This window comes from Danio rerio, chromosome 11, assembly GCF_049306965.1.
Source record: "Danio rerio strain Tuebingen ecotype United States chromosome 11, GRCz12tu, whole genome shotgun sequence".
Classification (NCBI taxonomy): domain Eukaryota; kingdom Metazoa; phylum Chordata; class Actinopteri; order Cypriniformes; family Danionidae; genus Danio; species Danio rerio.
This window is the reverse complement of record NC_133186.1, coordinates 826,378-845,272: the sequence shown is the minus strand read 5'-3', so window position 1 is coordinate 845,272 and position 18,895 is coordinate 826,378. Positions and strand designations below refer to the sequence as shown.

At 35.3% G+C, this 18,895-nt stretch overlaps 1 protein-coding gene across 4 annotated transcripts in view; it reads right to left on the bottom strand.

Annotated features, from left to right (window-relative positions):
- vgll4b (vestigial-like family member 4b) overlaps window positions 1-18,895 on the bottom strand; it is a 65,150-nt gene that overhangs the window by 33,671 nt on the left and 12,584 nt on the right. The window contains exon 1 of one of the 4 annotated variants that reach the window (XM_073915688.1): window positions 9,968-10,299. The exons of 2 other annotated variants lie outside the window; for them this stretch is intronic. In XM_073915688.1, the coding sequence (XP_073771789.1) occupies window positions 9,968-10,049 (82 nt within the window). In that variant the 5' untranslated portion in view covers window positions 10,050-10,299. 4 annotated transcript variants of the gene reach the window in all.

Genomic DNA, 18,895 nt, shown 5'->3' with positions numbered 1-18,895 from the left:
GTTGTAGTTTAAACATCATTTTTTTAAAAAACGTCTACATTAAAAACTTTACTATTCATAAAAATGTAATAAAAATATTGTATGTTAATGTTGTCTCCACATTCCCTCCAAAATCTTTAGCAGTCTGTGAGTTTCTAGTATTCATTCATTCATTCAACCCTGGAAAATAAAGGCTCTTGCTTTTGTACTTTATTTCATAAATACATTTATTTCACTGTGAGAACAGCTCGTCACAGCTCCCATGGCGCATGACAAAACTGAAAATTCTGTGCAACTGCCACAAAGAGCGCAATACAGCAGTGTTCAAATGTCATGTGCAGTGGAAAGGTAGGCCTGAAATCGCATACTACTAGTGTAGGTACTACATTTACTAAACACCATCAGAAAAGCACATCCTATTTAGTATGAATGTTACTATGAATGGAATTCGGACAATGACAAATGGTGGAAGTAGCATCTCATGACTTACCCACATCAGACTTATCAATATATATATATATATATATATATATATATATATATATATATATATATATATATATATATATATATATATATATAAACAAAAATGTGAATTGAACTGAAATGAAATTTCAAACTAAATTTGTCTAAAAGTTCGTTTTGAGTTCATTTTGGCATTCGAAACAGCTGACCAAAGCAAAGATTTAAGAGAGTTCAATTTGGCTCCTAAACTGCCATTGGTCCGTGACAATTACGCAATTGATTAGGGTGTGTTCTGAAACTCTGCCTTATTGACTTGCTTTGTAATCCATGCAGAAAAAAATTTTCAACAAATCAACCCCAAGTTAGCAAAATAAACAAACTGGTGGGTCGTGTAGCAGAGCTGTACAGATATATCCGCACCTGCACGATGACACGGTGTACTCGCACTAGGTACAGTTGCCTTGAACCGTGCCGAAGCACGGTTGTCTTTAATAAACTATAACAGTTTACTGATCACTGAACAGTGAGAATGATTAATAAATCCATATCAAACAGTCCCTTAAAAGTGACGTCCCATCTTCAGTTTCGGGGTCAGGTGTGCTTTACTCTCACATTACAAGCGTACCGCGCCAAAGCCCAACCAAACCACGCTCTGGCACACCTCTTCCAACCGGGCCAGGTCAGCCAAATGAACCATGCTTGGGCCTGATTCAGAGCACACACACTTGTCAAATGAAGCAGAAAACGATGTGAGTGCACCCTTAGCCTTTACATCTCTTTGGCCTTAAACGAAGAACAAAAAAAAGAACTTTGTTTGAAGAATACCGCAGCCTTTGCTTTCTGCAGAACTTCAGAAGTGCTCGATTTCCCAAGCCGGCGCCTCAAGAAGAGAGAATAACTGGAGAACGAAGCTTCCTTCAACCAACTTGTTGAATTTCACACTTGAGTGAGTCTGTATTTTCTGGGGCGTTTAAAACCTCACAGAAAGCTTTGTTGGGAGCTGCAGGAGCTATAAAAGATGACTATCAGCGTTAGAAGAGGTGCTGCCAATGTTTGATCTTCTGAAAGACTGTCATTATGAGCGCAAGTGATCAAAGTCTGCCCGACTACTAGAGACTTCAAACGTCAAGCCAGAGTCAGATTGTGTTACAAATGCAGGTCAGACCCTTCCTCCAACGGCACTTTCACAACACAAAACAATGAGACACGACCTCCTATGCACATTACACTTACACTAGCAACTACCAAGTAAAAGAAAGGTGATGAAAAACCAAGTCCTGCCTTCAGGCTCCTGTTGCCAGATTCACAAATCCCCCTTATTTGCTAACACAAGAAAATTTATATTTTGTCCACCGGCCCTGCTTGACGTGAATAAGATGAACTTGGTTAATGATAATAACTGTGCTGTTTTCACACGTGGTGTCTGATAATGCACAGATAAAATTGACATATAACTTGTTATTTGCATGCGTCATCTTAAAAGCAATACCGGTGTATTCATAAGCTCAAACATTAATCTTAATGAAGCCCTTAGTAATGGTGTATGCAGTGTAATACTTTACATATAGCTGCCACCTGCATGACTGACAGCATCCAGATTATTTAATGAGGAATTAAAAAATATCACACTTAAATTGTGTAGATTCAGTGTCAAACTCTGTCCCACCGGCTTTACAATGAATGGCTTTAGTCTTTTTTAGAAAAGTATAAACGGTGTATTAACATTCACCACATCCCTTTTAAGACGTCTCATTATTTGTAACTTTATGTAATTTCTAAAACAATAACTGTCAGTGTGCTTTTCGCTCATCTTTAGCGCCTCAAATTTAAGCGGTTGTAGCTCCCTGTCATCTCAAGGCAGAATGCGTTGACTGAGTGACTGACAGCTGATATTGACTAATCCATTCGCATTTAGTGCTAGAGTAGTGGGCCAATCAGAAAAGCTTGAAGGCGGGGCAAGCATTGCAAGCTTTTGTTTACTGTATAAAGTTGGCATGACAACGGTTTTAAACTATTCCTGAGAGCAGCGTTTTACGTTTTTTGGTGCAAAGATGCTTTTCTGTGTGAATGTCTCTTAAATCTGCGAATGCGTGAACATTTGAGTGAAAAACCACACAAATGCTCCGAAATATATTTTGAGGTTGCATAGATCCAATTTTGGGTGCATATGTGACAAATTATTGCAATTTTGAGCCCTGTCGAGTTAACAAAATAAAGTTTTTAACTAAAATAATCTTTTAGAATATAATAAATCTTTCATATTCTTTGATATATGATGGCTGATGGGCTGTTTAATCTATGCAGCATTATGCCTCATTCACACTAGCAGCGATTTTTGTAGCTGCCTGTCGCTCTGGGTGACGACCTGCTACAAACACAGGTCTGTGTAGGCAAATACAGCATGAATACAACCGGCCTCTGAGCGAGAATCGTGTGAGCTCTACTGGTGCTCTTACAGTCTATCGCTCAAGAAAGTCGCTCTTTATTTGCATAAAGTTGAAAGTTTCTCAACTCTGTCACATCGCTCGACATGCCCACCTGGTTGCCAACAGCCGCTCGCGTAGACGGAGGTCACAGAAAGTCTGAGGCTTGAGAGATCAGACAGAGCTGCTGGATTTTTATGTAGTATTTCGTAAGAAAACGATGAAGAAACATGAAAGTTTAATCGGATGTTTAACTGGGAGAGGAGTAAATGTTTTAGTAAAATAAACTGAGTATCTTCCATGAAAAAAAGCTAATTGTCCAGTCATATTTAAAATAATTGCCATCTCCACAGATATCCGCGTCTATTTTACAAACCTTCAAATGTTTTGCAAGTAGTTATGTGCATTTGAATTCTTGAAACCTAAAATAAATTGTATTGTCTGATTAATAGTGATTGATGACATGCAGCGAACTCCTCTTTCTATCACTCAGCATGAGCTATTAGATCTGAAATAAAGCTGAAGATGTGCATATTAATGTTAGAAATCACACTGGTGTGATCATACATGTGAAAGTGTTGAAGTGGAGAGTTCGACTGCTGAACAGGTATGGTTTTAGCAGAGGGTCTAATCTTTCTGTTGCCAGCAGCCCTTTTTAGCCTTTGTTCAGCAGGAAAGAGACAGTCAGCATTTCACTTCTGGCCGACGGCTCTGCTTCAATTTAAGCTCAGCTGGCTAGTGCACATTTACAGCAGAGATCACGCTAAATAACCACACGCTTTCCTTCTGAACACACCTGACAACTGTAATCAACCCAAAACAGCCTCTGCAAAGATGAGAAGGTACAAAGAGTTAATAACATGGTAGAAATCGTCTGCAGGTAGATGTGTTGTGGAGAAAATTAGTGAATACTTACAATTACCTAGATATAATAATTATTGGGCGCACTTATTAGAAATATTCCCCAAGTGTTTAAATATTAAAGCATTTACACACGTATATTTGTTTTATTATTACTTTAAAACTACTTGTTAAAAACGCTTTACAATAAAGCTTCATTAGTTATTTACTGCCATGCACAAACAATGTACAACACATTTATTACAATATCTATTCAACTTTATGCTAGTTAATGAAAATAAGGTCAGCCATTGGTAGTTCATGTTAACTCACTGTTCATTAACTAATGCTAACAAGCACAACTTTGGATTTTAATAACGCATTAGTAAACGTTGAATTATGATTAAATGCTGTACACATATTGTTCATTATATTAGTAAACATATTAACATCAAGAAAAACCTTATTGTTAAGTTTGACTGACTATTCACTGTTAATATTATAAATACACTAATTATATACATTTGCCTATGCCATTATAGGGGCATTTTAAGATTATTACTTAAATTCAACATGACAATAATGCCATTAAGAGTAATAAATGATATATAGATTTCCTAACTTATTCCCTACACTGAAAGAAATGACTTTTTGGTGTGGTCAAATGTGGTAATAAATTCACACTCATTATTTATAAATTGTAATATTAGGTGTCAAGGATAACTAGAATATTCTAATTAAACATGTAATATTTACACATTTACTTCATGTAATAAATAAGAGTTAAATATTAATATCCATTTACTTGTAATATTTAAATATTTTCTAATTGTTGAAAACTTAGAAATATTCAGTACATTTCAATAATTGATATGTCGTAACGGATGAGTAGTTCCCAGAATGCTTTGCATGGGACTGATATAAGAGTAGAATATTTTGAAAATAAAAGCAATCTTAGGTGTTTAAATTTAAAAGTACTTTGAGTTTAATCATCATTATTTTGAAGATTAAGGAGAGTTTTGAGTAAGTGTTTTAGTTTTGCAGTTACCCCCTTTCAGAAAAGTAGCCCTCACGCTTTGGATCTTGGCATTTTATCAACATCAATGTTTGATGCTTCACTTAAAAGAGCAATAGCCTTGTTAACGTTAATTCTGAGATCAGTAAGGATTTTTAAAGTAAATTTGTTCTTGGGTTTAATCTTTGTAAACTAAGTGAAATAACAAATTCCAAGTCAGTGGAAATGTGTGTTTTAATTAAACAAGTTATGCTAAATGCACTAATTTGTAACTAATAAGATTTATTTAAATTATTAAAAAAAAAAACACTGTTCTTTATTAATTTGAATAAATGTAGACTCAAAATTAAAAATAATCAATTAACTCTTACCTCGCTAACTTAGGAGTGTTAGATTAAACATGAAGTAAAATTTACATGATATTGACAACAAGATAATTGTACCTGATATAGGAATGTAAAATTTACTTGAAATTTGTTAAGAGGATTTTTTTGAGTAAATCTTAAGAGCTATTTTTTTCAGTGTAGGCTATTATTGAGCCAGTTAGAGAAGAATACACTAAAATGTAAACACATTTGCCTAAGTCATTATTATGAGTAATAAATTATTTATTAATTTCTCAACTTGTACCCCATGTTATTATTGAGCCAATTAGAAATGATTTTCAGCAAATACACTAATATATATATATATACACAGTTGCCATGTCATTATTGGGTCATTTTAAGATTATTAGTTTAATTCAACAGTACAATAACACTAATATGAGTAATAAATTATTTATTAATTTTGTTAACTTTTACTCACTAGGCTATTAATAAGCCATTTTGAGCAAAAATACACTAATATATAAACAAATTTGCCTATGCCATCAGTTGGTAATTTTAACTCTATTAGTATAATGCAACTGGACAAAAACAACAATATGAGTAATACATTACTTATTAATGTCATAACTTATACCCTATGCTATTATTGAGCCTATCTGAGATGATTTTAAACAAATACACTGATATGTATATACATTTGTCATGTCAATATTGTGTCATTTTAAGATTAATGGTTTAATTCAATTGAATCTTACTAATAACTGTGTAATAGATTACTATGTATGCATTTCTTTACCCTATCACTGAGCCATTTTGAGCTAATTTTAATCAAATATACAGTAGTACTTTTAACCCTTGCATAATCCCAGAGTAAATAATGTGCAAAATAAGAGTTAAATTAAATCCCACAAGACTCCATAATCAACTAGTTTGGTTTTATAATCTCAGCTCATGGTAAAAAAGTCCCCGAAATCATCTTTGGTGTGAAGCACAGTGAACATAAAGATAAGAAAGTTCATCTGCGACCTTTGAAAGTCTCATTCAACTCTGATAAAGCGTAAAGCAAAGTACAACAACTAACACGGTGCACGTTTGGTCTGCACAAAAAAAGTGATGCAGGAACAGAGCTATTCTCAGGGATGGAGCTGTAATAGATTAGCCATGTGCTCAGGAAATTCTCTGGCACACATTATAAATAGCTGAAGAGGCAGCCGTGCAACAGCGAGCAAAAAGCGGCTGCGATTGTGTATTTCCATCCACTGTCACTGGGTCACATGACCAAGAGGAGGGCATTCCAGCGGGTCAAAACCGTACAACATCCGCTCCGGGCTGCTTTAATGGATTCTCAGAACAGAGGCCCGTGGAGAGATACGCCGATCACGTCAACCATTCAGACGCACGTTGCTGGTGGAGTTTTTCCACAGTGTTTTCAAGAGTTATCTGGAAACACTTAAGACTCACTGGCCAATGACGACGTAAAGTCTGCAGCCACTCGCAGGCGTAAACAAAGAGGGAATATATCGTCATGGGTTACCAATCAAACATTTGAATATTGAGGCAACAACAAAGTGACTCACTGTAAAGTCTAGAAGGGATACAGCTGTGGATACTAACATCAATAGAGCATCATTTGTGTGACACTACAATAATAAATAGTATTACATCACTGTAAGGGTTGGGCTTAGGGGAAGATGTTAATAAAATTTAATGGGTAATTTAATAAATAAACCTTTATTAAACGATTTTACATTTCTGTGATGGCTGGGTTTAGGGTAAACGTTAATAAAATACAATTTAATGGGTATTTTAATAAATAATATCAACAATACTCAGCAAAATTACTGCTTTTACATTACAGTGATGGTCAGGCTAGGGGTAGACATAAATAAAATACAATTTAATGAGTAATTAAAAAAAAAACATTATTAACACTCTGTATAACTTGTGTTTTTACATTATTGTGATGGTTGGGGTTGGGGTAGACGTTAATATTATACAATTTAATGGGAAATTTAATTAATAATAGCAATAATTCTCTGCATAGTTACTGTTTTTACATTACTGTGATGATTGGGGTTAGGGTAGTTGTTAATAAAATACAATTTAATTGTTAATTTAAAAAATAACATCAATAATATTCTGTTTAATAACTTTTTCTACATTATTGTGAGGGTTGGGGTAGAGGCAGATGTTAATTAAATACAATTAATGGATCATTTAATAAATAATATGAATAATACTTTGTATAATTACTGTTTTTACATTATTGTGAGGGTTGAGTTGGGGTAGACATTAATAAAATAAAACAAAATTGAATGGGTAATTGAATTAATAATATCAATAAGACGCTGTATTACTGAATTAATACGATGTTATTACTTTACATAACTGTGAGGGTTGAGATTAGGGTTGGGGTAGATGTAAATAAAACACAACCTAATGGATAATTTAATAAGTAATTTAAATAATTCTTGTTAACTTTTGGACACAGCTGTATCCCTTCTTGCAACAAACACTCACAAGTTATGCAATTAAAGGGACGGTACATAAAAAAATTGTCATTATTTACTTGTTCACCGAAACCTGTTGAACACAAATGAAGATTTTAATCAAATTCTTCTATAGTATTTGCTTTTCCTACTATTGCTGTTAATGGGTATTTGCTTCCAAACATTACATCCTGTTTTGTGTTCAACAGAACAAAGAAACTCAATGTTTAAAACCACTCGAGTGTGAGTAAACGGTGAGATTTGGGTGCACTATGCTGTTAACAGCTGATTAAGCATCACAGTAATACTTCTAAACAAAACTCAGTGCAAAGTCAATGCACCACATGAGAAATTAACGCCATTTATTTACAAGATCACCACTCCAAAATCAAAACTATGTGCAGACAGATTGAGAAGTCTAATAAAATTCACCAATAAATGTCGAAGCATCATAAAAGCCATAAAGAAAGTGTCATTTATTTCTCCTGATATATTAGGATGCATAAATGTTGTATATTTCCGTGCACAAGAGTAAATCTTGAGCCGTTTTAAAAGTCAGATGAAAAAGAGCTGTTCATATATCACGGCTGAGCTCTAGTGGATCACATTTCAGTTCTCTTGACATGTGATGGCCGACAACAGGAGGCTGGTACCGCCTGGTGCGAACGCCAAACTCGACTATTTCCCTGCTTTTCAGTTCAAAACTCAGCTCTACTGAAGCACAAGATGATCAGTGTGACCACAAAACATGGACAAAACACAATGCAACATGAATCCGACACTTCATAGCTCAAGGCACATCGGTGAGTAAGAGAGCAGGTCAGAAATGACAGAGTAAATGCTCTGGATTGCAGCACGAAGCAGAGGAATCTGCAAATACTGCACATTTCTCACATACACACACAGAGCGAGAGACAGAGAGGGAGGGCGAGAGAGAGAGAAAATACTCTTGAACACTTTTTTAATTCATATTATTTTACTTTTTTACTATTATTACTACTATTTATATATATATAAATATATATTTTTTATTATACATGCTTTTATTATATTTGTATGTTTTTGCATTATACATGTATGTTTTTGTATTATATGCATGTTTTGTATTTTTTACATGTGGGTTTTTATTATATTTGTATGTTTTTGCATTATATGCATGTTTTTGTATTATAAAAATGTATGTTTTTATTATATATGCGTTTTTGTATTATACATGTATGTTTTTGTATTAAACATGTATTTTCTGCATTATATATGTAGGTTTTAAGTATTACATGCATGTTTTTTGTATCATATATGCATGTTTTTGTATTTTATATGCATGTTTTTGTATTTTATATGCATGTTTTTGTATTATACATGCATGTTTTTTGTATTTTATATGCATGTTTTTGTATTATTTATGCAAGTTTTTGTATTTGATATGCATGTTTTTGTATCATACATGCATGTTTTATAAATGCATGTTTTTTGTATTTTATATGCATATTTTTGTATTTTATATGCATGTTTTTGTATTATACATGCATGTTTTTTGTATTTTATATGCATATTTTTGTATTATTTATGCGTGTTTTTGTATTTTATATGCATGTTTTTGTATTATTTATGCGTGCTTTTGTATTTTAAATGCATGTTTTTGTATTATGTTTTTTGAATGTCCTTTAAACTTTATAAATGCTTTGGCAATACATTTGTGACATTTGTCATGCCAATAAAGCAATTATTGAATTGAATTGAGTAAGAAATCTCATGAACTGCTTATTCATATACATATATTTTGTACAGAATTAAATAACATTGCAGAACCATAAACATACATACAATTCTCCCAGACATAATCTGAACTGCACACAAAAACGCTGTCTAAAAGGGCTGATAAACCAACAGTTAAAAAACAAAAAAGAATAATCGCAGTTATTAGTGATCTCCAAGCTTTTACAAATGCATTCTGTCATATAATATAAAAGTTTGCAAGGGAGTAGCAAGAGTTATTTAGTTTATTATATTCTAAAATGACTTATCATAGTTGCCAGCTACTATCAGTACGTGTTACACCATTTCAAAAACTTTCTCTGCCTTCACTAGACTGTTGTAAATATTGCACACATCACATGCATCTACACTGATTTGACATGAAATCTTGAACACAGCATAGACATGTTCGGCTATTATGTTTGTTAGAGTTTAGCATGTCAGTCGCAATTGACTTTAAGGAACTCGGGATTATTCCGAGTGATATAGTGATTTCCAAGCAAAACTCTACAGTAAAGACTCTGAGAAACAGTTCAACAGCAGCGGAATGATCGCGGTGAAGTGTTGTTGCTCGATGACGTCACGCGCGTCCGTTATTTTCAATGACAAAAATACTTCATTTCGATAAGCAAAAGCGGCAAAAGCGAGTGTGTGAGTGTGTGTGTGTTTTACCTTCGTAGCACAGGATGCCGATGTTGTTGTTCATTTTGTCCAAGTACTGGTAGTTCAACAGGTCCATTTTGGTAAAAAGCATTTATGGACTTTTAATCGCAGAAAGAGCAGCTTCTCTTTTTCTCTCGTCGGGAGCGCGTGTAAAGGCCCAGCCTTTAACTTCAAACGGAGCGAAAATAACTAGTTTAACTCGACCTGGTAGAGTAGACAACGAGTAGAAGTACTCTAACGCGAGTTTAAAGAAACTTTCAGGAGTTTAAGCGTAAGAAAAGAGTTGTGTTTAAGCACAAAGGGTCGCGCCAGTTCTCCTCACAGCCCGCTGTAAGTCGACTGCACTGACACGCAGCCTATGATCGCTTAGTGCGCGGCGCGCTCCCGAACACCTCCGCTGCCCGCTCCCGAGCTTCTCTGCGCGTGCCCGGAGCTTAGCACGCGCACTAGATCTCGCGAGAGTTTCAACGCAGGAAAAACGAGGAAAGACGTTCACAAAACAAACAAAAGTTATTAGTAAACATCTAAACACTTTGTTAGTAAATTTAAAAGATGTTGATATAAACTGCTCTTCTCTGTATTTGGAAACTGTGTTCATGTTACAAAGCCATGGCATGATGCGTCTCTGTTTATTAAAGAAAATGTACTCTTTCATTTTATAATTAATATTTTTAATATTTTATTTTTATATACATTTATTTTGTTGATTAAGTTTCATATTCATAAGTGTAATGTTGCATTTTCAAAATCTTTGATTAATGTAAAGGTCCTGCTTGTCTATAATGTAATTTAGTTAAAACTATTTGTTTAGTGTTATTATTTTACATTATTATTATAATACAGTATTATTATACTGTTTTTTAATCATTCATTCATTTTCTTTTCGACCACCAACTTATTCAGCATATGTTTTATGCAGCGGATGCCCTTCTAGCTGCAACCCATCTCTGGGAAACATCCATACACACTCATTCACACTCAAACACTACGGACAATTTAGCCTACCCAATTCACCTGTACCGCATGTGTTTGGACTGTGGGGCAAACCAAAGCACCCGGAGGAAACCCACGCAAACACAAGAAGAACATGCAAACTCCACACAGAAACGCCAACTGACCAAGCCGAGGCTCGAACCAGCAACCTTCTTGCTGTAAGGCGACAGCAATACCTACTGCGCCACTGCGTCGCCGTCTGTTTTTTCGTGCACTGTTGTTATTATTATTGACCTTCTATCACACTGGCCTTACAATGTTTGTTCTATTGCCATGTATCTGTTGTTTACAGCATAATTATAAAATAAATAAATAAATAAAACTTGCAATAAAAAGATTTTTAAAAGTTATTATCAGTATTGCATGAAGCGCATATACAAAACAATGCCAGGGGTATAGAGAAATGAAGAAACTAAATAATTATACATAAATAAGTAATAAGTAAAACAAAGTAAAAATATCATTTAATAAATTACTAATATTGCTTGGCCTTGATAACAAAAACACAGCTTTTTTGTTTGTACTCTCCTTAATCATATATAAACAAAATAAAAAAATGTTTCTGACTGCTGAATTATAAATATTATTAATAATAAGAATCATAATAATAACAACAACCACTATTATCATTATTATAATAAATTGTCTAAATACAGAATACAAAGCAGCTATATTTTTTAAATCATAAAAATACGCAACAGAGCATTTCACATGTTTACAATTAAACTCAAGACAATCACAACATGTAAATAATCCTATTATTACAAGTCAATTTCTGACTTTCTGCTGCCCTCTGGTGTTGCCAGAAATTCAGCACATCCTCCACTGTGTGCTGAGCTAGACACATGCCTAAAACAAACCAACTCACAAGCTGAAAACTAAATCAGGAACTAGATTCAGTTCAATAATTAAGGGGACAAAACCTTGTCATTTCCATCTGTCTTTAGAATAAGAAGCATGTCAGGTTATTTTATTGTTAAAAATTTTACCTTTTGCAGTGATTTGCCTCATTTTATATTCAATTATTACATTTAATTACTGCATTAAGTACCCCACCAAGAAAAAAAAAAAGTTTGACTGCATTTCTTAACTCCTAATGTCGCTAGTTAACACAATCAGTGCATTTCTTTTTCAACACATCCCATAATTTCTAAAATATCAGCCTTTACCAAATGGTTGAAATGTCGGTTTACGGTAGAAGTACGCTAATTAACAGATATAATATGGAAATATCTGAAACTATGAAGTGTAAGAGCAATTTATTTAAAACAATATTCAAAACAAAACATTTTTGAATACTAAATTATTATTTTTTTAAGTATGCCATTAAATATTTCAGATTCTCCTTCAACATGCTTTCATGTTTGTGTTATTTTTACAATAAAATCAAGTGTAGTAGTGCAGCAGGATGTTTGTTTGATTTTCTTTGTAAGCCATCAATGCTGTGTGTGTGAGCCATTGTTTACAGCAGCCATCATGGTCAACCATTTGGTCGAGCGGCAGTCAAAGGGTTGAGCACTTTTTATTTGCTGGATCAGCTTGTCACTTTTTGATGTACCAAAAATATATTACCTATCATGTTGTCAAACTGCTTACCATAAAATGATACTAAGTATTTTTTTACAGATGTGCATTTAAACTCGAAGTTAAACTATAAGGTGCGTTTATAAATAAATGTTATGCCATTATAGCATTTTAAATTAAATAAAATGAAAGAAATATGAAAAATACTTATTTTTAAAATACAAACTTATTATTATTTATACTTCTTTAAAATTATGAATCTTATTATTATAAACTTATTTTAATATTTCCTACAGTTTTGTCAAACTGCTTATTAAACAATTTTACTAGTATTTATTTACTAAGTTTTACATGACATTATTATAAATAAATAAATGTTATGAGATCAGCAGTTCAAACTAAAATAAATAAAGATCTAATTAAAAGAAAGACGTATTTTTAAAATACAAATTAATTATTAAGGTGGCACGCTGACGCAGTGGTTAGCACTGTGACCTCACAGCAAGAAGGTCGCTGGTTCGAGTCTCAGCTGGGCAGTTGGTGTTTCAGTGTGGAGTCTGCATGTTCTCCCCATGTTGGCGTGTGTTTCCTCCGGGTGCTCCGGTTTTCCCCACAGTCCAAACACATGCGCTATAGGGGAACTGACCAACTAAACTGGCCGTAGTGTACGAGTGTGTATGAGTGTGTATGAGTGTGTGTGAGTGTGTGTGAGTGTGTGATTCAGTCAGAATTTGGCCATTTTGATAATAAATCAAAATCAAATCCTCAATAATGCCGTATCATGACTCAAGCAGCAAGATAATATGATATACTGTGGGTTTTCATGGTGATTTCCAGCATTACTAGCAAACATCAGAAAGTTCACAGACGGTTAACCTTTAACAGAGAGCTGAAGACGTTATTCAAAGCCGCTCCACTGATTTGCATTGAGCTCTGATTACAGTCAGCGCTCCAACGGCTCCATGTGGATTACAGATCTTTGACATTGGGGTAAAAATGGATGTATATTCACACATTTGGACTTTCTCCTTATTAATATAATTTCAGAAAAGTGCAAATTCTAAATAGTGAAATCCTATTAGGATTCAGTGACTATTACAGTACAGCACTGCTCAGTCAGTTCAATAGATCTGATACAGTCATATTTACATGCCATTTCAGACCCAATATTCAAAGTAACATAATAAACAAACCCAAAACACTGAAACGGTTCATGAACAGACATTTTTACAGGGTATAAGATATAGAAAATGTGTACATTTATAATTTGAGAGAAATAAAGCGGACTCTTACAGTGTGAATGACTCTGTGATTGATCTGTAAGAGAGTTATGCGTGATTTACCAAACCGCGCTAATAAAAGAGGCTTTAAGTAGTTTGTTCAGTAATGCTGGTCAAATGTTCACTATGCTGAAAGATTATTCTTACACAAGGCTTGCTGTGATTTTCTGTGGCTCCTGCGGGCGCCAGATTGGATCCAAATCGCACCGATCCCACAATCTGCCTCTTTGAAGATCATAAAAACACACCATCATCAAGCTAATTAGTCTGTTTCACAGCCTCTCTGACTCCGGGATCTGACAAAAACATGTCGGGTCCATGTCCAAACACATAAGCAGACTCAAGATTATGTCACGTCAGGCTAATAATGAGACTTTTTCTCTCATGCCATTGATCCCTTAAGAACCGAGTCCAATCCCAGGCAATAATTTGAGACTTGTGTTATGTAAGCAGTGGATTTACGCAGAACGTTTACTCGACATGGATACATTTACACAACCTTACAGAAGTGATGGAGGACTGAAATTCAAGAAAAACAACAAAAACAACAACAACATGGGTTAAAATCATATTTTAGAGAGGAAAACCCTTGAATGCATGGATGGATGTATGGATGGATGGATGCATTGAGTGTATGGATGGATGAATGTATGCATTAAGTTGATGAATTGATGCATTAAGTGGATGGGTGGATGGATGGATGGATGGATGGATGGATGGATGGATGGATGGATGGATGGATGGATGGATGGATGGATGGATGGATGGATGGATGGATGGAAGTGGAAGGATGCATTGAGTGGATCAACAGATGGATGGATGGATGGATGGATCCATTGAGTGGATTAATTGATGCATTAAGTAAATGAGTGGATGGATGGATGGATGCATTGAGTGAATGGATGAATGGATGGATGCAATGAGTGGATTGATGGATGGATAGATAGATGAAAGGATGGATGGATGGATGTATGGATGGATGCATTGAGTGGATTGATGGATGAATGGACAGATGGATGCATTGGATGGATGAATTGATACATTGAGTGGATGGGTGGATGGATGGATGGATGGATTCATTAAGTGAATGGATGGGTGGATGTATGGATGCATTGAGTGGATGGATGGATGGATACATTGAGTGGATTGATGGATGGATAGATGGATGAAAGGATGGATGGATGGATGGATGGATGCATTGAGTGGATGAATTGATACATTGAGTAGATGGATGAATGGACAGATGGATGCATTGGGTGGATGAATTGATACATTGAGTGGATGGGTGGATGGATGGATGGATTCATTAAGTGAATGGATGGGTGGATGTATGGATGCATTGAGTGGATGGATGGATGGATGGATACATTGAGTGGATTGATGAATGGATAGATGGATGAAAGGATGGATGGATGGATGGATGCATTGAGTGGATGAATTGATACATTGAGTAGATGGATGAATGGACAGATGGATGCATTGGGTGGATGAATTGATACATTGAGTGGATGGGTGGATGGATGGATTCATTAAGTGAATGGAGGGGTGGATGTATGGATGCATTGAGTGGATGGATAAATGCATTGAGTAGATGGATAAATGCATTGAGTAGATGGATGGATGTATGGATGCATTGAGTGGATGGATGGATGGATGGATGGATGGGTGCATTAAGTGGATGGATGAATGCATTGAGTGGATGGGTGGATGTATGGATGCATTGAGTGGATGGATGAATGGATGAATGGATGGATGGATGCATTGAGTGGATGGATGAATGGATGGATGCATTGAGTGGATGAGTGGATGAATGGACGCACTGAGTGGATGAATTGAGTGGATGGGTGAATGGATGGATGCATTGAGTGGATGAGTGGATGTATTGATGCATTGAGTGGATGGGTGCATTGGGTGGATGGGTGAATGGACGGATGGATGGATGGATGTATGGATAGATGGATGGATTAATATACTGAGTGGATAGGTGGGTGGATGGATGGATTGATGGATGGATGCACCAAGTGAATGGATAGATGGATGAGTGAGTGAGTGTATGGATGAATGGATGGATAGGTAGGTAGATGGATGGATTGGGTAAATGGTTATGGATGGATGGATGGATGGATAGATGGATGGGTGGATGGATTGAGAGGATGGATGGTTGAGTTGATGGATGCATGGATGGATGCCATACTATCGTAAGGTGTGTTATATTGTAAACTCAACAACTCATGCTACATCATACTAGTATTAACTGATGAACTGTAATGAATACTGTAGTACACTCAGTACAGTCAACTGTAAATACTGTTGTGTAAAACGTATTGATACGTGCTTATTTAAGTTGTTGAAGCAGCTGTAAAATAACCACAACACATTAATTCTAGTAAACTACAGCATGGCTCAATAACACTGCATTTACTCTATATTACTACAGTATTTTTTACATTAGCCATTAACCTTTCAATGAAGTGAACGATTGTAATCTGTGAAACCTGCATGATCTTCTCCTTTAAGTGTGCTTAATAACCGCTCTGCCTGACAGATAATAGCCTACGTAGGTGTCAGGGAGGGTTTCTAGGGGACGCTGCATTGTTGTGGTTGTTTTGGAAAAGAAAGCGGATCCGGGAGTGTGTGGATCAGCGGTACAGTGAACAACAGAAGCAGCACTTACAGTATGAACACTACACCAACAACATGATACTGCTGTGAAGATGCTCACTATAAAGGTAACGTGAGCCGTTCAGGTGTGATCATCCTCATGAAGACTGAAAACACTGAGGGAACTCAATACTCACGTGTAGTGAACCACCGTCAGGCATTATTACGCAACAGCAGTTGAGTTATTGAACACTTTAGCAGGACAAGAATGGTAAATGTATTAACATCAATCACTATATCCATCCATCCATCCCTCCATCCTTCCATCTATGTATCCATCGATCTATCTATCTATCTATCTATCTATCTATCTATCTATCTATCTATCTATCTATCTATCTATCTATCTATCTATCTATCTATCTATCTATCTATATCTATCTATCTATATCTATCTATCTATCTATCTATCTATCTATCTATCTATCTATCAATCTATCAATCTATCTATCTATCTATCTATCTATCTATCTATCTATCTATCAATCTATCTATCTATCTATCTATCTATCTATCTATCTATCTATCCTTGTTTGTTTGTAGGTCCATCTATACATCCATCCATCTGTAACTATCTATCTGTCCGTCTATCTGTCTATCGATCCATCCATCTGGTTGTCCATCCATCCATCCATCCATCTATCCATCCATCCATCCATCTTTCAATTCATCCATCTGTCTATCCATCTATCCATCCATTCAACCATATCCTTCTATTTTTTCCGTATATTAATCTGTGTCTATCCATTTCATCCATCTATCTATCCATTTGTCCTTCTATCAATCCATTCATCCATACATCCATTCATTCACCCATCCATCCATCCATCCCACCATCCTTTCATCTATTTATCCATCTATCTACATGTAACTATCCATTTTATCCATTTATCCATGCTCTATCTATCCATTTATTCAATTATTGATTAATCCATCTATTTAACCATACAGCTATTCTTTCATTCGTCTATCCATCCGTTCATCCATCTATCCATCTGTTACTATCTATTGGTTTCTGTCTATCTATCTAACTATCTATTTATTCATGCCTCCATCCATCTACCCATGTATAAATCTATCTATCCATCTATAAATCTATCCATGTATAAATCTATCCATCCATCCATCCATCCATCCATCCATCCATCCATCCATCTATCCATCTATCTATCTATCTATCTATCTATCTATCTATCTATCTATCTATCTATCTATCTATCCATCCATACATCCATCTACCCATGTATAAATCCATCAATCTATATGTTTTGGTGATTGAAGTCTTGTATTAACCCACAGTATCCCTCCCTCCAGTGTTTTTCCTGTCAGTACTTCACTCAGTGCCCTTTAAAGGATGTTCCACATTAAAGAAATCCAGAAGGGAAATGTCATACTGCTGAGGTCAATATTAATAGTTCTGTTAAAAAATTATAGATTTTATATAACAGGCTGCTTCTGTGCTCTTATGTAGACCTACATACAGAGAAGCAATGCTATATGTTGGTGTGTTTTTTTTCTTTCTTTTTTACTACCAAAGCCAAAGACATTTTAGATTTAGAAAACGAATGGAATTTCATAGGGTGCGCAAACTTTTTTACAGGCCTTTATGTAGCCGTTCAGACAAACAGCTCAATGCCAAACCCCACTGAAGAGGAGAATAAAGCACAGCTCCGCACAGCGTCTTCTGCTCAGATCTAATGTTTTTAAATAGAGTCTAAATGATTTGCGCGGTCGTGACTAAATGTTTGTGCAGCTGAAAGCTCCGCTTGTTTACTCGAGGACTGGTAAATAAAATGAAAAGGGAACAGATGTTTTCTACGCAAACAAGACAAAACAAGACTGAATAAACAGGCAAGTTCACACACTCCAGATCTGATTCAGTTCAAACTCTTGAAAATGAAGATCACAGCACAATACATCCAGTTACAGATTTGGAGACGGTATGAGAGGAATTTTATTTGCCACCCTGAATAGTTTTAATTATTGATTATTTAAGCATTAATTATTCATTATTATAAAATATGAAATCCATCCATCCATCCATCTTTCTATCCATATATCCATCCATCCATCCAAGTTTCTTTCTATTTATTTGTCTATCTATATATCTATCTACCCATTCATCCGTTTATGTACTGTATATATCTATCCATCCATCCATCCATCTTTCAATTCATCCGTCCGTCCGTCCTTCCATCTATGTTTCTTTCTATTCATTCGTCTATCCATCCATCTGCCTATCCATCCATCCATCCATCCATCCATCCATCCATCCATATATATCTACTCATCCATCCACCCATCTGTCTATTCTTCTGTCCGTCCATCCGTCTGTCCGTCCTTCAATATGTTTCTTTCTATTTATTTGTCTATCAATCCATCTGTTTATCCATCCATCCATCCATCCATCCATCCATCCATCCATCCATCTGTTTATCTACTGTATATATCTATGCATTCATCCACCCAACCATCTGTC